This window comes from Falco peregrinus, chromosome W (assembly GCF_023634155.1).
Source record: "Falco peregrinus isolate bFalPer1 chromosome W, bFalPer1.pri, whole genome shotgun sequence".
Classification (NCBI taxonomy): Eukaryota; Metazoa; Chordata; class Aves; order Falconiformes; family Falconidae; genus Falco; species Falco peregrinus.
In genome coordinates, this window is record NC_073743.1 from 9,997,232 (window position 1) to 10,020,377 (window position 23,146).

The 23,146-nt window shown below is 44.1% G+C and overlaps 1 protein-coding gene across 3 annotated transcripts in view; it reads left to right on the plus strand.

The window, feature by feature from the left end:
- Positions 1-11,207: 11,207 nt before the first annotated feature.
- The window catches only part of LOC129783156 (E3 ubiquitin-protein ligase KCMF1-like), a 50,311-nt gene continuing 38,372 nt past the window's right edge, over positions 11,208-23,146 (plus strand). For 2 of the 3 annotated variants that reach the window (XM_055793003.1, XM_055793005.1), the window contains exon 1: positions 11,213-11,645. In XM_055793003.1, the coding sequence (XP_055648978.1) occupies positions 11,630-11,645 (16 nt within the window). In that variant the 5' untranslated portion in view covers positions 11,213-11,629. Of the gene's footprint in view, positions 11,646-23,146 lie in introns of all 3 variants that reach the window. The other variant, XM_055793004.1, reaches the window with a different exon arrangement.

Sequence of the window (23,146 nt, forward strand, 5' to 3'; positions counted from 1 at the left end):
GTCCCGACCAATGCCCGGTATGAGGGTCTTTCATGCATACTAAGACACCTTCGTGCTTTTGCTGCTTGTCACCAATTAACACAAAGTGCCGCACAATGGGAGGCACTGCATGGTCAGCAGAGATATTCAGAAAGTTCAAAACATAACATGCTTTCTCTAATCGTGCCTTCTGGGGTTATTCCCTTCATTTTACCATTTGTTTTTTTTTTTAATGCAACCAGAGAAACTTTATTATAACAGAGAAGTCCATATTTACATCTCTGAGCCCGGACACAAACCACAGCTGCATGCACCACCAGGCTCAGGGCAGAAACCATTCATGCAGTTACATAGTTATATCACTACAAGCATGCAGACGCCTATTTATCACTAGATAACCATGTTCATCTTTCCTACTCTCCTTCACAATACCTAGCTGTTCTCTCATCTCTTGTTAGGTCAAATATTCTCCAGCTTCCTCTCCTATATCTCTCTTCAGACATTCTCTATCCTCCTCTTTTTTGCTTGTTAATTGTGACAAGGCAAAGGTTTTGTGTAGCTGGGTGACCATGACCTGATTTATGTTACCATCAACTAAACACTGAACACAGGAGAAAAGGCATGGGAGACATAAGGCAAACATCAATAAGGTGGTTAAAGATAATTGTAATAAATCCTGTAATACTCTTGATCCACAGCCCAAAGTTTCCCAGCCGTGAGAAGCAACCAAAGGCATCCCGCCCCTGGCTCTGCTGCAGATCTTTGTTTAAGGCCTTTAAGTTTTGTATGCTTTTGTGGATTAATTCAGAGTGGTCACTCAGATTCACGTAACACATCCTATCAAAGTCTTCAGACTTGTGTCCCTGTGCTAATAATAACAATCAATAGCAACTCGGTTCTGTAGCAACATATGACAGACAGAATCAACATCTGTTAATAAGCCAGGAAAAAAGAAGAATAGTATTTGTAGTATTACTTTCTTTAGCAAGCTAGCAGCCTAATTTAATAAGCAAGTTAAAAGCGTGTACTATTCTTACAGAAGAGACTAGAGAAGCAAAAAGAAAAAGTGTTATGCTACATTCCAGAACTTAGCCTGGGAGTCTGCTGAGTTCTGCGTTACAATCATTTGACACATGTTGGGGTTGTGATTGTGAAAGTCGCCTGTTTACAATTTTCCTTGGCATTATCATAGCTAGTTGTTTTAAAAGCAACCCTTGAGCTTCCTGATGTTCGACTTGTTGCAAAATATTCTGAAGCCAATCAATAAAGTTAGTATTAAAGTTAGTGACTCTCTAGGACCCGGCAAGACTGTGGCAAGACTCCCGCATCCTGACTGCCTTAATAGCCATCTCCTTCATTTGCAAACAGTTGTCCCTGGGATACCTTGCCTGAGTCACAGAATTGGCACAGTTAATTTCCTCCAGCCAACTGCTCCTAGTTAACAGCAATTCCCTGATTAAGGTTTTCAATCAAGGCCACTACACATAGCTCACAAAAATCAGATAACCACATCATAGACTGTATCAGTTAGTGCCATACAATGCAATGACTTCCAATCGTGCAGTGTGAGTGTATAAGGCTCTGCCATCACTTCAAGAAGGGACATAGCAAATGTATTATGAATCGTCCCTTCCTGCACTGCTTTGTTTAACTCTTTAACAGCCTCGTATCGCATAAGCTGCCACTCTCGAGGTTGATTTATCTGACAAAATATTGAACATGCCATAGCGACTCCCAAAATCCCTTGCTTAAGCGTTTCCAACTTGCATTCCTGCCACCAGTCCCTCAGACCCCCTTTCACCCTCCCCAAAAATAGTCAGTGCATCGGGGGGGATGCTGGGGGGAAAAATGTCTGGTTCCTTTTCTGGATCTATAGGACCTGGATCAAAAGGTTTATCAGTGTCAATGGAATCATTGTCTGAGTTGTCCTGTTCCCACACTTGGTCCTGTGCTGTGAGGGTTGCTGCAATCAGTGACAGAAGCTTTGGGGGCAGCGGAGGTGTGAATTGGAATCGCCATCGTTGACGGTGTGTTAAGAGTCACGCTGTCGGTGGAATTTACAGCCTCCTCTGGTTTAGCACCGTTAGTAGAATTAGTCCACACTTGGCGAAGAGTAGTCAGAATTTGCCACCAAGGTCCTAAATGCATTCCTGACGCGGAGTTCCCCTCCCTGGCAGCATCATACAATCATCTGCTGACCGCTTTCATTTCTTTCAAAGTTTCGAAAATCAACCTCCACATTGTGGAGAATTTTGCACTTTCTTTAGAGACTGAACTAATGTCCTCCCACAGTGCTGCGCTGACCTTATCCCAAGTCGTTAACTCAAAAGCCGCACTCACTGAGGGTATCAGTCCTCACTGCGAAGCCCATGACAGCAACTTTCTCAGGCTTCCCTCATCATAAGATAACCCTCTCTTAGAGAGGATATGTTGGAGGAACTTCAGCACTGCCGCTTCTTCTTTGCTTAGCGTGGACCCCATCTCCTCCCCGACCCCTCACTTGATCAGGGCGAAATTTCGACAGTTGTGCGTGCGCATCTTCCCAGGCACCGGGGCAGTGCCTGCTACGGCCGGCTTCTTCCGCCCCCTCTGAGCTGCCTCTTCGCTCCTGGAAGCATGGACGAGAGGGTCCCTGTTTGGGCGCCACTTGTTGACGCAGAAGGCTCAGACACAACTTATACGACCAATGTGATCAAGTTATTGCCACTTTATTAGTAGACTCACCGCAATTTATACTCTACAGGTGCTATTAATAGACCCACACCAATTTATACCCCCAGCTAAAAATACACATGCTACGCAGGCTTTGTTATGTAAAAGGTGATAGGTTAAAACTACTCGTTCACACGCTTCCACCTCCCCTATGATTGGTCCAGGTGTGGTGCCCACACGCTGCTCCCCCCTTGTGCGGGCATCCTGCTTTTTCTCATCTTTCTGTCCAACTCTCTTATCTCTCTGTGAATACACAGTTTCTTTGTCTCCCTTGGCCTTGCATGTGTCCTTCACAACACCTGCAGCTTGTTACAGCTTTGGCCTGCTCGGCCTGCTATTACAACAAAGTTACTTGGTCTGGATTGCTCATAATATGTCCGTTGTCTTCCAGCCACTCCACAGGGATGTAGAAGAAATGCAGTGTGCCTGTGAGACTGCCTTTCACTTTTACCAACACTGAGACTCCATGAGCTATTTCTGTGGCCAGCTGTTGGACTTGGTTTTCTGAAAACAGAAGAATCCCCTTCAGGCCAGCTGAAACACAGAAGGTTCTGTCTGAGAATCAGAAAACACTTTTTCACTGTGAAGGTTACTGAGTACTGGAAGAGGTTTTGGGGGTCTCTCTCCTTGGAAATATTCAAAAGCTTTCTAGAAATGGTCCTGGGCAACTGGTCCTAGGTGGTTCTGCTTGACCAGGGGGGTAGGACTAGATGACCTTCAGAGGTTCCTTCCAACCTCAACCATTCTGTGAGTCTGTGATATTTGAGCACTTCTTGGTCCAAAGGATGAGGGCAGCCTATCAGAGGGAGATCTAAGAACATATAGGTGTGATATTGTAAAAAATGGCAACTCTCTGCCATAAAATGGCATCTTAAACAAAATGGCAGCCCCTTTTGTTTGTAGAGAAGGTACTTTCTAGTCTGATGTACTTCTAGGTAAACTGGAAGGCATGGCTGGTCCTGTCAGCCAATCACAACAGAACATATGAGCAGAAGAGGGGATTGCCTTCTGGGGACCGGTACACATGGATGCCTGCAGGGGGGCAGGGCACCTGTCACTTCTTGTCTTGGATAAAAGTTGTCCCTATATTACTACCTTATATGCTAATTCTCCACATTATGACCCTGCACCATATAGGGCTATAACTCCATATGGAGCTTGCGTAACATATTTAGGTAGCAACTGACCATTGTGCACACAATGGAAAGAACCAGCACAGAGGGGAAGCAGAGTTGGGATGTGATGATTGGTTATCAAGTCCAGATAGTGCTTCCGTGACTCCACAATAAAGGACAGTCCAGTTAGGGAATTTGGAATTCCCAATCCCACCAGTTGGTCCAAGTTACTCATAACAGAAACTATGCCCTGCTTCCAGCCATCCTGCCTGATAACTTTAGTTATGTAAGTCTTCGCATGCCTGGATATTAAGTTTAGCCCAGTGAATTACTAGATTTACTGTTGTTTTGACCTGGGTAATTGTACTACTGATTTGTATTTGCTACCTTACTGTTATTTTGAGATAAATTGTTTAGCCCTAAAGCTGCTGGTCTGGTATCTTGTAACTGTATTGGGTGTACATGTGTTAGAGTCAAATACTCTCTGGCCAAGTTCTTTTAGATACTCCACAGAAGGAGGCTTTAATGTTTTAATACCAAATTTACTTAGCTGAAGATATTTGATGATACATGGGATTTTGATTTAGCAGAGTGATATAGCAATATACTAAAATCACAACACAAGCATAATATAGCAATTGCAATATACAGTTGAATCACAAAACAAACACGATTCCCATTACCTGTCTCTTTCTGCTCATTGTCATAACACTGGGCATCCTTAGTTGCTGGAAAGGAATACATGGGTTGAAGTCAGCTCAAGACAGTTGCTCTCTTCAAAGTTGAATTTGCTGGTTGTTCGATTTTTATACTCTGTATTGGGCTGAGACACATATACCCTTCCCCCATGTAAGTCTGGCTGTCTCAAGGGAGATAATACTTTCTATTGATTATTTTAGGGAAGGCCATTTACATAACCAGTTGACCCACTCAACTGATACAGCCATTTATCTGGAGCAAAGGTGACCCTCTGGTCCCCTTGGTCTTAAGAAAGTTCAGATAAGTTCAGCTTCCTTTACAATAGCTGTGGTTATTTCCTGTATTCTTTTCTGAGCTTCATGAGCACATCATCCTTGCCTATCTTCTCTGAGACTTCTTCTGTTGTAGGGGTTCCTTAATCAGTCACAACATGGCAATGTTTTGGTAGTGGGAGGTCTGCAAGGGTGGTCTCTGTGGAAAGAGGTCAGGGGCTGCCCTGTGCCAGGCACAGTCAGTCCCAGCTGGTTTGGCAACAGACCCACTGCAGGTCAAAGCTGAGCCAATAAATCTGTGAAAACACATTTAAGAAAGGGGGGGGGAGGGGGAGAGGGGGGGAGAGCAGACAGAGAGAGAAGAGGGGGGAACCCAAAAGAGAAACGGCAGAGGGAACACCAAGGGCTGAGAAGGAGAGGGAAGTGTTCCACGGTGCTGGAGCAGATATTCGCTGCAGCCCATAGAGGACCAATACCCAAGACCAGGGGTCCTCAAACTTTTTAAACAGGAGGCCGGTGCGTGGATGAAGTGGCAGGCAGTCATCTGCGGCTGCTTGGTTTCCCCCCCCAACCCCCGGCAGGGGGGGGGGGGCGGGGGGGGGTCTGTAAATACCAGGGGCTGTATTGAGAAACCTGGGGGGGCCGTATCCGGCCCGCGGGCCGTAGTTTGAGGACCCCTGCCCAAGAAGATGGATATTTCTTGAAGGAACTGAAGCCCAAGGAGAACTCACACTGAAGATCTTTACCCTGAAGGACCGCACCCTGTTGGAGAGCCCACACCAGAGTAGGGGAAAAGTGTGAGAGGGAAGGAGCAGCAGACAGAAACTGCTATGTACTGACTGTAACCCCCCAGTATCCCCCTGCACCGCTCAGCAAGGTGGGGCAGGGTAGAAGATATCAGAGTGAAGGAGTCAAGTTGAGTCTAGGAGAGGAAGGAGAGGAAAGGTGTTGTTTTGATTCTTGTCTTTGTTTCTCACTATCCAAATCTTTTTTAATTGGCATTTCCCCCCCCCCCCCCAAGTTGAGTCTGTTTTGCCCATGACAGTAACTGGTAAACAATCTCTGTGTTTATCTCAACCTATGAGCTTTCTTACCCTATTTTATCCCCTGTCCTGCTGAGGAGGGGGAATGAATGTGCAGCTGGGTGGGCATTTAGCTGTTAGCCAAGACTAACTCACCATATTAACCATATCCCAAACCTATAACTCGGCAGGACTGCCTTAAGCCCCTTACACATGCCAAGTATGAAAGCCTCTCCTGTCATGCTGTCCCCTAGACATATCTGCTCTGCCTTCTGCACTTTCATTTCTCTTCAGGTTGTAGTAACCCCCAGCAACATACCTAGCTTACAGTCCTCCTCAGTATGTTAGCAAGCCTTTTTGCAAAGACACTCTTGCCCCACTGTCAAATGTATCCCATCCCTGCTCAGTAGTCCTCACTCCTCAAACAGGGTCAAATAGTTATAGAAGTCAAACATCTATCAGTGTGATACCAGCCCCACAACCAGGTGTTGATCTGCTGAATGAATCTGGTTCTATGTGAGCCTTTCCCCTTCACTGACAGGACTGAGAAGACACCATCTGAGCTCCCATGCCCTTTACCCTCATCCCGAGCTCTGTAGTCACTCTTGATACGCTTTGGGATACCCTTGACAGTACTATTCCTGCCTACATGGAAGAACAGTATCCTAGTTTCAGCTGGGATAGAATTAATTTTCTTCTTAGTAGCTCATACAGTGCTGTGTTTTGGATTTAGTATGAGAATAATGTCAATAACGCACTGATGTTTTTATTTGTTGCTGGGTAATGTTTATACTAAATCAAGGACTTTTTGATTTCTTGGGCCCTGCCAGCGAGAGGGCTGGAGGGGCACAGGAAACTGGGAGGGGACACAGCCAGGACAGGTGACCCAAACTAGCCAAAGGGATATTCCGTACCATATGATGTCATGCTGAGTATATAAACTAGAAGAAGAAGGAAGGGGGGGGACATCTGGCATTATGGCGTTTGTCTTCCTGAGTAACCCTTATGCGTGATGGATCCCTGCTTTCCTGGGGATGGCCAAACACCTGCCTGCTGATGGAAAGTAGTGAATGAATTCCTTCTTTTGCTTTGCTTGCATGCTTGGCTTTTGCTTTACCTATTAAATTGTTCTTATCTCAACCCTTGAGTTTTACATTCCTTTCCGATTCTCTTCCTCATCCCTCTGGGTGAGGGGAAGTGAGTGAGCGGCTGCATGGTACTTGGTTGCTGGCCAAGGTTAAACCACAACAAACAGGAAAGGGGTAATAGTTGGAGGGCTGGACAAACCCTGGCAGTCCCTCTGCAACATTCTGGATCCTAGCTCCTGGCAAACAACAAACCACCTAAGACATCAGGTCAAGTTGGCAGATTGATGCCTCCATCGCCTGCAAGAAGGAGTCTCCAGTAACTATCACATGCAGACAACAAGGCTTTGGCTCACCTACCTCTGAAGAATTCCTGAAGGGTTTTGTTTGTGCTCACTAGTGCCTAGAGCATTATTCCTATTCTGAAGTGCTTTGTCTCTCTGTGCCCCTGCTCTATCTGTTCTCTCTGTTCTCTGTAAAGAGAAGTTTAAGAGAATGGGGTGTGCCAAAAGGATCGGAGAGACACAAAGAAGTTTGAACATGCACAAGGGGTATGGAACCCTCCTAGGAGGCTATTCAAGGGGCATCCATCTAATCCCTGCCCCAGGGCAAAGAGGAGACCAATCTTGTGAACTGAAACAAGAAGCCCTCACGGCCGACCCAAACCACCAGAATGGCCATTGTGCTGGTTTTGGCTGGGATAGAATTACTAGTGGTCAGAGGACATCTTGGGCATAGCGATCATGAGATGATAGTTTTCAATTCTTGGAGAAGTAAAGGAAGGGGGTCAACAGAACCACTACTTTGGACTTCCAGAGGGCTGACTTTGGCCTGTTTAAAGAGTCTGGTCAACAGAGTCTCTTGGGAGACAGGTCTGAAGGGTCAAGGGGTCCAGGAAGGCTGGACATTCTTCAAAGAAGGAAGTCTTAAAGGCACAGGAGTAGGCCGTCCCCATGTGCTGAAAGATGAGCCAGTGGGGAAGATCAGCTAGGCTGAACAGAGAGCTTTGGCTGGAACTCAGGAAAAAAAGGAGAGTTTACCACCTTTGGAAGAAGGGGCAGGCAACTCAGGAGGACTATAAGTAGTGATGTTATGCAGGACAAAGATTAGAGAGGCAAAAGCCCAGCTAGAACTCAGACTGGCCACTGCCATAAAAGATAACAAATAATGTTTGTACAAATACATTAGAAACAAAAGGAGAGCCAAGAATAATCTCCATCCTTTATTGCATGTGGCAGGGAACATTGCCACAAAGGATGAGGAAAAGGTACTTAATGCCTTTCTTTGCCTCAGTCTTTATTAGCAAAACCAGTCACCCTCAGGGTACTCAGCCCCCTGAACTGGAAGTCTGGGACAAGGAGCACAATGAAGTCACCACAGTCCAGGAGGAGATGGGTAGACACTGCCTCCTACAGCATTCTCCTGGAGAAACTGGCTGCTCATGGCTTGGAGGGGTGTATTCTACACTGGGTTAAAAGCTGACTGGACAGCTGAGCCCAAAGGGTGGTAGGAAATGGAGTTACATCCAGCTGGTGGCCAGTCACAAGTGGTGTTCGCCAGGACTCAGTAGTGGGCCCAGTCCTTTTTAATATATTTATCAATGATCTGGACAAGGGGATTGAGTGCACCCTCAGTAAGTTTGCAGATGACACCAAGTTGGGGGGAGGGGGGAAATGTTGATCTGCTTGAGGATAGGAAGGCTCTACAGAGGGATCTGGACAGGCTGGACCAAAGGGCCAAGGCCAATTGTATGAAGTTCAACAAGGAGAAGTGCCAGGTCCTGCTCTTGGGTCACAACAATCCCATGCAACACTACAGGCTTGGGGAAGAGCGGCTGGAAAGCTGCCTGGTGGAAAAGGACCTGGGGCTGCTGGTTGACAGCTGGCTGAACATGAGCCAGCAGTGTGCCCAGGCGGCCAAGAAGGCCAATAGCATCCTGGCTTGTATCCAAAACAGTGTGGCCAGCAGGACTAGGGAAGTGACTGTCCCCCTGTACTCCACACTGGTGAGGCTGCACCTCAAACACTGTGTTCCATTTTGGGCCCCTCACTACAAGACAGACATTGAGGTATTGGAGTGTGTTCAGAAAAGGGCAATGAATTTGGTGAAGGGTCTAGAGAACAAGTCTTATGAGGAGTGGCTGAGTGAACCGGGGTTGTTTAGTCTGGAGAAGAGTAGGCTCAGGGGGGCTCTTATTGCTCTCTACAACTACCTGAAAGGAGGTTGTAGGCAGGTGGGGGTAGGTCTCTTCTCAGAGGTTTAGATTGGATATTAGGAAAAATTTCTTCACTGAAAGGGTTGTGAAGCACTGGAACAGGCTGCCCAGGGACATGGTGGAATCACCATCCCTGGAAGCATTCAAAAAAACACGTAGATGTGGTTCTTAGGGACATGGTTTAGTGGTAGACTTGGCAGTCCTGGGTTAATAGTTGGACCTGATGATCTTAAAGGTCATTTCCAACCTAAATGATTCTATGATTCTAAACATCCTTTCTGTTTGACAGTAGAAATGAACAGAGTTGTTTTCTTGTAAGAAAACCCTATAAGAGCTCAAATGACCAAAAAGGGTTGTCTCTACAGATAGGGTTTTCATGGTGTGCTGCACTGATCAGAGACCCATTCAATGCTGCGCAACTGGGTGTTCCCAGCACCTTATAGGACATAACATTATCTATACTATCCTCTCCTTTATAGCGTTAGGACTAATAAATAGCATTTTAAATGATACATCAGAGTTTAAGTGCCTTTCTTACCAGGATCATCATGAACCAGCACCTCCTGGTGCAAAACACCCTCCTACCTCTCTACTCCCAAATCCCTCCGCTCCCCCTTATCCCCAACCCCCTTCCCCACAACCCCCTATCCCTACTTTCCACCTCTTCCCTTTCCCTTCAACCCTACACCCCTGTCTCCTCCGCTCTCCCTCTCCCTACCCTCTTACCTACTCCCCCTTCTTTTCCCTTCCCTACACCTCCTTCTGTCTCACTTCCTGTCCCCCTCCCTACTACCCCTCCCCATTTTCCCCATCTTTCTTTTACCCCTCCCCCTTCTCCCCACCCTTTCCTTCCTTCCCCCTACCACCCCTCCCCCATCTGATCCATTCTTCCCCCCCCCTCCCATGATAGATGTTTTACCTTTACAATTTCTTCTCTAGACTAATGTCTTTTCGCAAAAGACAAAAAGTTGCAGGGAAAGCAAATAAAATTCTGCAAGTCACAAACTTTGCTTTTTCATCATTCTTTATAAGGTTCTGCCTCCCCCCTTCCAAACTATGTGGCTCTCACTTCTCAGCACGTCACGGTAATCAGGCACCCTGCTGCTATCTTAATCCTCTTATGGGAAAGCTCCTGCAGCAGTCAGGAGCTGTGCAAGGTTTGGAGCTCCTCCTCTGCATTCTGAAACACACAACCCTGTCCTTTGGAGCCTAACACTAGTAAGAGGCAGAATGAAAAAAAAATGCACAGAAAAGTATGGGAATATCCCACTAAAATGGCTTAGTTCACCTATGATAAATCAGTATGTTACTGTGGCCACAAGGTCACCCTCTCCACCTCTCAGCACTTCACAGCCTAAGCAGAAACACTGAGAATTATCAAGACTAGGTAAAACTCACACATGTGCAATATGGCACCTGTTGCAGGCAGGCTGGCATTTACCTTTCTCGACTGATTAAGAGGTTACCCGAGCACCCTCAGCATTGCAGGAGTCAGGCAGCCAGGATGGGGCAGGAAGCACCAGGACCTGTCAGATTCATCACTATTTGCTACACCTCCTCGAATTAGAAAGGGTTTTGCAAGCCATACTGGAAAGGAGAGGGAATGGGAAGTACCATGAACCACCTCGCTGAACTTGTCCCCTTCTTCAAGGCTGCTCTCAGGTTGCTGCAATTCCTTGCTCTCTGGCATCCTTACTAGGGGATGAGGGAGGAGATCTCCGTGCACCCGCAAAGGTTTAGCCTCACCGCTACAGCAGTGTGTTCTACAACAGGGACGAGCGGGGAGACGCTTCTCTCCGCCTCCCGCGGCACGCGGGCAGTTGTCAGAAGCCGAAATGGTGGAGGAGGCTGTGCCTTTGGTGGAAAGACAGCAGTCTTTCCTAGTTTAGAGGAAGAAGGGAAGAGCCCCATCTAGTACACGTAAACTATGCTCAATCCCACAGCTTTCCCTGCGTTGGGTGGTGCCGATCCTCCTTTCCATTGGCTGTGTATTTCTCTTCCTTCCTGTGTGCAGTAGCAGCGGCTATTGGACAGAGAAGGAACGAAGAAAAAAAAAAAAAAAAGAGAGAGAGAAAGACTTTAAAAATAAAACACAGATGGAGAAGGAAAGAAACTGGGAGACATTAAGCTTAGGACGGGAAAGAGCTGAAGGGTGCAAGAAGGAGTTATTGTTCTTACAATAACAGAAAAGGGAACAGAAGTGGGGACTCAGGAAGAGGGGTGTAGATTAAAGCGGCGGAAGAGGAAGAGGGGCCTAAGATTCACCGTATCGCGGCGCCTGGGAAGTTATTGCTGGTGGATCCGCCCCTCTGAGGGAGGGAGAGGCAGGCTGGCTAGCCGGCCGGCGCCGCTGGAACAGATATCTCTTTGCTTCCTTCCTTCCCCCCTCCCCTCCCCCCCCCCTTCACCTTTTTGTTGCTTGTTCGCTTGGCGGTCAGTCCGTAAGGAGGGAGGGACCTAGGTTAAAGCGACGCCCGAGCAGCCTAGTAGGAGCCTAGGGACAGGCTCGGGCTGCAGCCTCAAAATTAGGATGTCCCGACATGAAGGTGAGAGACCCAAGTCCGCGGGGGGGCGGGGAGGGAGGGGGGTGTCGGGATCAATCGGAAAGAGATGTCCTTGAGCCCTGTACGGCGTTAGGGCCTCGCGTGTTGCCGTGTGAGGTGGGTCAACATGGCGGCGCCGTCGCTGAGAGCGAGGTCTGTGGAGTCGCTTGCGAAAAGTGGTTGTGGTGGGAGGAGGAAGGCGGCTGCCAGGCCTCGCTTTGCAGTGTCGCGGGGGGAGAGGTGGTGGCTGTGGCCGTTACGAGTAGGCTCCTAGGCCCCGAGTCCCTTTTCTGTCGCCACTAAACATGCACGCCAGGCCTGTGCTCACTGAGTTTGAAGGGCCTGCTACAGCTTGAAGTAGGCCTATTCACCGTCACCCCTCACTAGCCTGCAACTCGGGCCTTGGCTTGCCCCGGACAAGGAGTGTGTCCGAGGCAGATAATAGAGGGGAGGAGACAGGAGAGCTGTTTATTTTCACTCCTCTTACTTCACTGTTTGAAGGACGGGCCTGAGACATGGGTCTGGAGGAATCTGTTTTGGGGGGAAAGGAGGAAGGTGTAAGGGGGGTGGGAAATGTGTGTCAGGGTGGCTTGCTGATGTGTCTTGGGGGTTGTGAATGGCACGATGTGAAGGAAGAAGGGGCGCAGGAGGGGAAGGGGAGGCAGGTTTGGCATGATATGCTCCCTGTGACGATGGGAAGTACCCCCAGGTTTCTTAGGGTAGGGAGAAAGAAGAGAAGGGACCGTAGGCATAAAGCATGGGAAGAATAGTATTTGAGGGGAGGCGATGCAAGGAGAGGTGGCCTGGTATCCAGGGGAATTGGATTGGGGTGTGGTTTGCTTTGGTATAATGAAGGGTGGGTGGGTATGTGCATGGTAGGTGCAGAAGGAACTCATGCACATAATTGGCTGTGGTGTTGGGATTGGGAGAAAAAGTTTATAGAATGTTCATGGCCTTGTTCATGTGTAGTTTGTATTTTGATAGCTTTGGCAGGTTGAGAAGTAATGTACATTTTTTGTATTTTAAAGAGGAAACATGCTGATGTAGCAGCAGCTTTTGTAGAGAGGTCACCATACAATTGTTTTGTGTGTTTGTTCTTCTGTATTTTATTTTTTTATGGGTAAGTGAAGTGAATAGTTAAGGATTAATTAAAAGTGAGAAGAATGGAGAGGAAAATGAAAGAGGGAAATTTATGTAGTGAGAAGTCGTGTATGATATTTGTAAGGAAACTTGCTTGGTTTTCTGCCTTTTCTTACTGGTAGTTACACTAGTATAACATATTACATAGAAGTTCTTCCTTGTATCTTAAAAGGATAATATTTTGTTCTGTTAGGAACCTGTCTCCATATATAATTTTGATTCTCCTAGAGCTGTGAGAATAATCTTTTTTAAAAGGAATGAGATATCTTTATTTAATCTTAATGTTTTGAAAGCAATGTGCTAGAAGACTTTAATGTTTGGGAATAATAATACTGAGTTCTAGATGGAGGGTTGGTAGCTTGATGTTGAACTAGAGTATGATGGTTATTCAGCATTTTGTTACTGTGTGTGCTTGCCTATCTAAGACCAGTCTTGCCTGAATCTACTAACCCTTTTTTCTAGTAAAGGTACCAAAGCCTCATGGTTCTACTCTGATTAAGATGTGGTTTTGTGTGTGTGGTTTTTGTTTGGGGTGTATATGTATGTTGGTGCTTTTTCCAGAGGGTGGGTGGGGTTGTTGGATTATCCGCATCCTATGTAGATAATGAGGCAAATGCTAAAAGCAGTGAGTAAAAGAAGGGTTAATAAAAAGTTTTTTTGTTTGTGGCTTTGTTGGAGAAAATACTCTGTAAACTGCTGCTTTGATAGATATCCATGGTATGCTATTTAAAGCAGGGTAGTATGATGTGACTTGTTAGATTGCACTGGTTAAAGCTACAAAAGTGGTATGATGCATTGTTCAGTGTTGTGAAATTTTAATAAAGGAGAATTATCAAAAGTGGTTTTGATTGATAGAGGTTACATTTTGAGGTCTTTCTAGTGGATGCTAGGTTTTGTTTATAGCATGGGGAATAATGGGTTTTTTCTCAGTCTTTTCATCAAAATCAAAGTATGGAAATAATGTAAAATATGGTTTTGTTAAAAATTGGAAATGGGTATATCAATGTTCTTTGAAGTTGCATGTTTTTAAAAATGAAAACATCTTCTAAAACTGTTGATGGTAATGTTACATTGTTGACATATTTTTATATAAAGAAGGAAAAACCTCATAAAAAATGAAAAGATATAAAGCTGCAGCAACAGTTGTACTTTGATAGGTTGTTTTTTTTTATAGGAACCTGGTTTGTCTTGTTTTCTTAATGTTTTTATTTTATTCCACTTTTAACATGTTTTAAGTGTTAAGTTTATTTTAGTTATAAAGTTAGAATAAGTTGCCTTGATATAGGGTCTGTGGTTAGCTGAGAGTTCTTAATCTGTAAGTTGATGGAAGTTGTTTTTGCAAGGATAAGGTATAGGAGAAAAGTGAGTTTTGAATATGTTAATAAATTGTATCTCTGCTGTGTGCGTTTTGTCAAAATAGCTTGGTTTTGCAAGAATCAGTTTTGTCATGGGGAAGGATGTATTTGAGAAGATAAATACTGGAGAACTTGGAATTCAAATGTCTCGGGGCTCTTAAGTGTCTGATGGAGGTATAAGCTTACTTTTCATCAGTCTCTTGGTAATTTTCTTTGCTTTATGACAAGAAATTAAGTCATGTTGTGGTTCAGAAGTTGGTTGGGAGACGGGAAAAGAGAGGAGAATTCAACCGTTGACTGTTTAATACCTTCAGAAATGGAACTGGTATAGAACTTTATCCAGCGAGTGGAGAATGTGGGGAAAGGGAATAGTGGGATAGAAATGTTTGCAAATAAGACAGTTATTTGAGCTAGGGGTGACTAGAAGGTCTTCCAAGGAACTTTAGAAAGAGCTAAATAAGCTCTCAATAAGCAGTGCTAGATGAGTGAAATTAACTTGTGTTTAAAGGAAAACAATAGGGAGAAATTAACTTTTCAGGTACCTTAAAGTGTCTACTTCAGCGGTATCAACTTGGGGAAGGTTGTGGGGTATCACTGTAGATAATCATGCTTTTGTTTTTACTGCTACTGTTTGTTGGTAAGATGAAAAATGTTACTGCATTCATGAAGCTGTTCAGCAAGATTGTCAAATTGAGCACTCTGGAGTCGGGATGTGCCAGAGCTAGCTTGTGCAGAGAAACCTAATTCAGCCCTCTTTGAATACATGCACTATGAAATTACATAGCTGCATATTATCTGTTGCACTCTGCCTTGTCAGTGGTGTATAGGGAAGGAGGCTGTTGTATATAGGGGAGGACTAGATGAGACATTATAGAAAGGATTTATTTTTGTGATGTTGATAGTTGAATTTTGCTGTGGAAAGCTGGATTCATTCCTTCCTCTTCTATGGAGTTCTTAGGAAATGCCAGGCAAATCACTTGGACAGGAGTTTACAGGTGGCTACTATCTGTGTGCTGCTTGTTTCATGAAGGCCCAACTGAAAATTCTGGGTGTTCAAAGCTGCAACTAATACCTGTAAATCAGTGGCTTTTCTCCTATTTTAGTTCTTAGGAATGTTTTGACCAAAACATCTAATCAAAATGCATTATTGGCCTAGGGAACTTTAACTAGGTGGACAAATGTGATAGTTAAAGTCTGTGAAAATGTGTCATAAGACCAACAGTTAAATTCAGGCAGCACTGTCAGATTTCAGTATAATAGTGTTATAAAATTTATAACATATAAAAAAGTTTATAATATAAACTATTGTATGCAGCTTGAATCCCCTCCAAACAACTCAAGAAGTGATGTGACTGGGGGGAGGGGGGGAAGGAGACAAAAGACTACTGCATGAATAAAGACTGAAAAAAATCCTTATCTTCAAGGTTGACAAAGAGAATCTAAAAAGAATGAATAGCTTAAATAATACAGATGAAGAGTGCCTATAACTTTTGCTTATTGTAATACAAGAACAGGAGGTTATACAATTAAAGAGGCTGATTCACAACTGATGAACAGAAGTGCTTTTTCACACCGTAACTAGACTGTGCAATACTTTTTCCACAGAAAAAGTTATACCACCTGGTTTCTAGTTTGAAGGATTAAAACTTTGGATTCTATCTCAAACCTAATATTTCATGTCTCTTAATTGAGACTAAAAGGTTGCTGTGTAGAGAATCTAACGTCTGATATTCTGTGATGTTCCTACAACCTTCCATGAATAGTTGAATCTCTGATCTGAACTCATGTTAATTCCTATGTTCTTATGTAAATATGATCCTTAACGTCATTCACGTGTATTGGGTTTATGCGGCAAGGTTTTGGTGGGGGGGCTCCAGGAGTGGCCTCAGTGAGAAGAGACAGGGCTGCCCATGTGCTGGACAGAGCTGGCTCTAGCTGGCTCTGCAAAGGACCCATCACTGGCCAAAGCTGAGCCAGTCACTGAAGCTGATGGCACCTCTGTGAAAACAAATTTAAGAAAGGGTAAAAATGCTGTGCAGCAGTGTGTGTAAGAAACAGGGGAGGGGAGTGAAAGTGTAAGAAACAATCTTGCAGACAACAAGGTCAGAATAAAAGGAGAGGGAGGAGGTGCTCTGGATGCTATAGCAGGTATATTTCCCTGCAGCCTATGGAGAGGAATGGGAACAGACCAGTGTTGGAACCTGTCGAGAGGACCACAATGGAGCAGGCTCTAGGAAGGAGCTGTGGCCTGTGGAGAGAATCTGGTGCAGGAGTAGGCTAGTGGCGGAAACTGCAGCTTATGGAGAGGACCCCATGCTAAACAGTCTTTTTTCCCTGAAGGACTGCAGTCTGTGGAGAGGACCTGTGCTGGAGCAGGAGAAAAGTGTGAGGAGGAGGAGTGGCAGAGAAAAACTATTATGAACTGACTGCAACCCCCAATTCTGTCTCCCTCCTGTGTGTCTCTATTTGGGGGAAGAAGTAAAGAGTTGGGAATGGAGGAGTGAAGCTGAACCTGGGAAGAAGTGTGGAGGGGGAGTGGTTTAGTTTTTTGGGCTTGTTTCTCGCCATCCTACTTTATTGCCAATTAAAAAATATTTTTCCCAAATCAAGTCTTTCGCCTGTGTCAGTAATTGGGAAGTCATCTCCCTATCTTTATCTCCACCCACAAGCTTTTTCATCCTATTCCACACCCCTGCCCCTCCTTGACCTCTTGAGGGGGAGTGAGAGTGTCTGGGTGGCTATCTGGTAACCAATTGAGGTTAATCCACCACAACACGTTTGTTTCAAAGTTAATTATGATAACACTGTGATAAAGTAACAATGAAATAAAGTAATTTTGAATTTCTTTCAGTGCAGGGTATAGTGACATGCTCAGTAGTTTCACTGGTTTCCAGTATGTGTAAACGAATTTTTTGGTTTTGAGCTATTTCATGAAGCTTTATTTTGTGTAAGCTCAACAACTGTCTAGAGCCTAAAAGCGAGTGAGGTCTCTGCAAAGTTAAAATACTGTTTTTTCCCTCATAGAAGTGGCTTCAGCTTTCCTTATCACTTGCGTAAGTGGTCCTCATTCATAGAGTTCAGAAGTGAGTACAAGCAGTTGCTTGACTCGTACCTTTTGCAGTCTTTGGTTGAGGTTGGAGCTCTTTTTGAACATGAAGAAAACCCTCAAGATACTTTGAAAAGTGACTAGGTTTGTTTAAACTAAAGATGTCTTTACCTCTGTGAAACACTTGAGTTTCTCTACAGATTCATGGTAGTGTGGCAGGAAACTGGTAGTAGCTTCTGTGAATAAATATATGGGCATGTGCAAGTGTGCTAGAAAGCCTTCAGTATTATTTGGGGTCTGGACATAAGTGTCTTGGAGGTATCCAACTGGATAGATATGATCTAAACTGCTTTATTAGTGGTGACGTCTGGATACCTATCTCAAATATCCCAGCCCCAGAAGCAGCGGATCATAGGAGTTTCTCAAGGTTGAAAATGTATTAAGAGATATTAGTAGAAGGACTCATTGTGTACTTGTCAGTAACTTCAATCTTTGCTGAGGAAAAAAATTATTAAGAAGCATTCAGGTTTATTTCCTACACATTTATTGCATAATTTATGTATTTCTGTGTACGCTGGTGGTATTTTTTTTACTTGGGTGGATCTTGAAATTGCTGGGAGTCTCAATATGGACTCAACTGGACTTCTATGATTATTAGAAAGTTCTTGTAGCCAGACAACAGGTTCATTTATGGCAGGTTTCATTCTAAATTTGACTATGGAAAGGTAGGTGTCTGAAATAAAAATTCAAGGTGCCCTTTAAGAAGGGCACCAAAGCTTTGGCAATGTAAGCCATAGAGAACAACCCTTTGCAGTTTAAACTTTTAAAACACACACATACGACCTTAAGAGTGTGTGTGAACTACCTTGTATACATCTTAATTCTGTCTTCTGCTATTGTACGTATTGCCCATGTAAGATGAAAATATCAACAAATGTAAGTTGACTGCTGTACAGATAGAATGCTCGTCCCCAGACTCTTACTCCTGCTGTAAACCATGACAATCTTTCATCTTATAGACTTGTAATTGTAAACTATATTCATTAAATCAACTGCAGATTTATTAAGTTGAATTGGGAGCTGGGTGGTATCAGTTAATTCCTAAAGACTTTAGATATGTTTCCTAGCACGCTTTTCCCTTGGTTATTTTCAATTTCAGAGAATTCTAAGGATGAAAAGCTTTTTGCCCTGTGTTTTTTTGGATACTGAAAGTGGAATAGATGCAATGATCTGCAAAATGTTCTCTTTCGGGTCTCTTGTTATAAGGTCTACAAATCTGTCAAACTACTTGGTAGGCAGGACCCAACAGTATAAAAAAAAAACAAACCAAAAACTTCCAGGATAAGGAAGACTTGGTGCAAGGAGCTGAAAAAGCAATATGAAACCTTCTTATAGAAGAGTGCTTTATAAGTAAAGGATGTTCTTAGAGTAGTTCTGTGATCCTCATGGGTCAAACTATTAGTGGTAGGTGTTGCTGTCGATGTTATTCCAGATAGCTGTCTGAAGGAACAGGGGATCTGCAGAGCACAGGTTATTAGGCTTAACACATGGTGGCATATAAAAGAAATCATATTTAAATGGTGTTTTGACATATATGGGCATGTTTTATAGTCTGTAATGGTGTGAGAAAATAAATTATTCAGTCTTTTACATAACGGAGAATCAGGGCTTTGCTGGTTCCTTGTAATATAGAGCTTAGTTACTCTTTTGTTTCTTGTATTCTGGAAGCAGGAATGATTTAAGTGGTGTGAAAAGAAAGCTGAATAAGGAGCTCATCTCTGATAGGATTGTTGAAAAACATGTAAAAATACAAGTCTATTCAGGAATGAAAAAAAACCACCAACAAACCTCCCTCAAAAAAAACCCAACAACCAAAATGGAACCACTTTGAAATAATTGGTTGGGGGTACAGAACTCTGAATTCTGGCTTGGAGGGATGCCACAATGGCAGTTTTCTGAGCAACTGCATCAGATCAGCAGCTAATGGCTTCTGTTTGTGATGCTTGCATTGAATTTCATGTTAAACTTGTTCCAGACATGTTTTTCCCCTTTCTTCATATGTTCTTTTTGTTAATGTTTTTGAAGTCAATGGAATTTTTTAACTATGTAGGATAATGTGTTAAACCTCTCTAGACTGCAAGAAGTTGCCTGCGTTCTTTTTTGTGGCACTAAGGACTTGAATCTCAGCTGTGTGATGCAGTTACAGTAGTCTATGCTGCTTTAGTTTTTTTGGTTAAAATGAGGCAGTACTTTTGAATTTAGATTTATATAGTTCAAGGAGAGAAAAAAACCCCAACAACTTAGAAGTTCAGGATGCTAGAGAAGTTGCATATGAACAATAGGGTTGAGAATACTTCTGTTGTCTACCTGTGGTTGTTCTAAGGCCTCTGCAAATGTTGCAGAAAAAAAGCAGACTTGTTAATAAGCTCTAACTTGAAAAAGCTTGAGCTATTTTTGTAAGAAAAGCATTCTGTGGTCGGTATTACAGCTACTACACTAGGGCCTTTGCTGTATTATACCTCTCTTTCTTTGACAGGGTAATGCAGGATTAAAAAAGTATTGGACATCTGTTGGTATTGACAGGAGGTGTTGGTATGAGGGTGCTGAGCTGTTTTTGAATTTGTGTTCTGCAAAGCTATGTTGCCAGTGCTGTAAGGTAGTGACTGCTATGGTGTGTGTGGCAGAATGTAGGAGGAGAGCAATTCATCCTTTAGAATCTCCTGCAGGAGCCAGGGTGGGCTAACTCTCTATATAGAAAGCTCATAAAAGATGTGAAAATAAGTGTAGAGTAGTACTAGGAATATAGAGGTTCTGTGCTACAGGTAGACTTATTCTAGGCTAGAGCACACCCCAAATGCCACCTTCTTAAAAGTTTCTCTGAAATTAATTGATGGAATATCAAGTTCATGTATGTGTGTACATAATTTCCTAGAATAGAAAACTGCTGTCTTGATGTGGTAAACTAGTAGGGTGATACAGTTGTACTTTTCTGTGATGTGCATTCTTAAAAGGAAACTTGAGAATACAGCACACAGGTGAGACCCTCATATGTGCAACATCAAATCAAAGAATGGTTTGGGTTGGAAGGGACATTAAAGATAATCTAGTCCAACCCCCCTGCCATGGGCAGGGACATCTTTCACTAGATAAGCCTCATTCAACCTGGCCTTGATCACTTCCAGGGAGGGAGGGCATCCACAACTTCTCTGGGCAACCTGTCCCAGTGTCTCACCACCTTAATCATAAAAAAAAAAAAAAAAAAAAAAAATCCTTCCTTATGTCCAATCTTATCTATCCTCTTTCAGTTTATTAACCCTTGTCCCTTGTCTTGTCACTACAGACCCTGGTAAAATGTCTGTCCCCACCTTTCTTATAAACTTCCTTTAAGTATTGAAAGGCTGTAATAAGGTCTCCCTGGAGACCTTTCTTCTCCAGGGTGAACAACCCCAACTCCCAGCCTTTCTTCACAGGTGAGGTGTTCCAGCCCTCTGATCATTTTTGTGGCCCTCCTCTGGACCCATTTTAACAGGTCCATGTCTGTCTTGTACTGGGGACCCCAGAGCTGGACACAGTATTCCAGGTGGGGTTTTGTGAGAGTAGAGGGGCAGAATCACCTCCCTCAACCTGCTAGCCACGCTTCTTTTGATGCAGCACAGGATACAGTTGGCTTTCTGGACTGCAAGCACACAATGTCAGCTCACGTCCAATTTTTCATCCACCAGTATATCCTCAAATCCTCCTTTGCAGGGCTGCTCTCAATCCGTTCAGCCCCAGTCTGTCCTGATACTGTGGATTGCCCTGACGGGGTGCAGGACCTTGCACGTGGCCTTGTTGAATTTCACGAGGTTCCCGTGGGCCTGCTCCTCAAGCCTGCCAAGATCCCTCTGGGTGGCATCCTTCTCTCTCTAGCAAATCAACTGTACCACTCAGCTTGGTGTCATCTGCAAACCTGCTGAGGGTACACTCAATCCTGCTGTCTATGTCATCGATGAAGATATTAAACAGTACTGGTCCCAGTACAGACCCTTGAGGGACACCTCTCTCGTTACTGGTTTCCACTTGGACATTGAGTCGTTGACATCTTATGTGCATCCTATGTTTTTAAAGAAGGTGCTAACTATTGGAGGTGTTTCATGTGAGGGTGAGCATTTCCTCACAGGCATCTGATGATGGTCTCAGCTCAGGAAAGACATGGACCTGTTGGAGTGGGTCCAGAGGAGGGGCACAAAAATAATCAGAGGGCTGGAACACCTCTCCTGTGAAGACAGGCTGAGAGAGTTTTGGTGGTTCAGCTTGGAGAGGGCTCCAGGGAGACCTTATTGCAGCCTTTCATTACTTAAAGGGAGTTTATAAGAAAGGTGGGGACAGACTTTTTTTAGTAGGGCCTGTAGCAATAGGACAAGGGACAATAGTTTTAAGCTAAAAGAGGGTAGATTCACAATAGATATAAGGAAGAATTTTTTTACAGTGAGGGTGGTGAAACAGTGGAACAAGTTTTCCAGAGAGGTTGTAGATGCCCCATCCCTGGAAACATTCAAGGTCAGGTTGGATGGGGTCTAAGCCACCTGACCTGGTTGGAGATGTCCCTGCTCATTGCAGGGGGTGTTGAACTTGATGACCTTTAAAGATCATCTCTTCCAACCCAAACCATTCTATGACATATTGGAGTGAGTCCAATGGGGGCCACCAAGACAGTTGGAGACTGGAGCATGTGATATGTGAAGAGAGACTGAACAAACCCAGATGTCTTGAAGAGAAGGCTCAGGGAGATCTCCTTGCTGTCTAAATACCTAATGGGAGGGAGTAGAGAAGATGGAGCCAGCCTCTTCTCAGAGGTGTGCAAGGATAGGACAAGAAGAAAGGGGCAATGAGTTGGAACATGTTAAATCCTGATTAGATATAAGGAGAAACCTTTTTCCCCATGAGGGTGGTTAAATGCTTGAACAGGGTCCCAGAGAGGTTGTGATATCCTCATCCTTGGAGGTATTCAAACCTCAACTGGGCAAGGCCCTGTGCAATCTGCTCTCATTGGCCCTACTTTGAGTAGGGGGTTAGACCAGAAACCTTCAGAAGTCCCTTCCACATAAGTTATTCTGATTGCATCAACTGTGATCCATAGGTCAGTGATGGCTCTTACCTTTACATATAACAATACTTTTTTGTCACTTGTTTTTACTAATTTCCTTGTGTTAGCGTACTGTTAGGGAGGAATGTTCAGGCACTTTGTTGAGAAATAGGTCTGAGGCATGTAAAAATGATTCAAGACTGGAAGGGGAACATACTGTGGTATATTTTAGATACTTCCTGTGTATGACAACAGGAAAGAAATTAGAAATTATGAATCGTGAAGCCAACGGGGTGACCCTTGCTTATGAGACCAAGAGAAAGCAAGATGGATGTGTGGTATGTCGGGCTGTGTATTTGGGGAAAGCACAAGCCAGTAGCTAAGAAGCACGTGCAGTGGTGAGTGAAAGAAGGGGAGGAGAAGAATGCAACAAGTTTAAAGCTTGACTGAAGTAGGCATGAAAGTTCTTGTACATTCTTTATTATAAAAGCCTCAAATCCCATATTAAAGACTACTTTCTCTATTGCTTTTCCTTGTAAGCAGTTGTAGTTTCTGTGGGTGTGTTATCTGACTGAAAAGAGGTTCTCTGTGAGGATGAGTGGGAGTGGTTGTGAAGTCATTCTCTTTGTTGTTTCCATTGTAAGACCATGTTTGAGAATTCCTGAAGGTAGAACATGGGTAATACTTAAATGATCCAGTGTACGTTTTTTTCTTATGTTCTACTATAACATTTTTCAGTACACTTGTATTATTTTGGGTTTAAAGAAACCCTTATTTTTGCAAATCAGACCATTGTCTGGGTATGAGACCTGCTGAGAGTAGTCAAAAAGAAAGGCTTTCCTTATTGCCGTGCAGACTCTGGGGGATGGGGTGTGTGTGTGTGTTCTGCCTTCAGGGA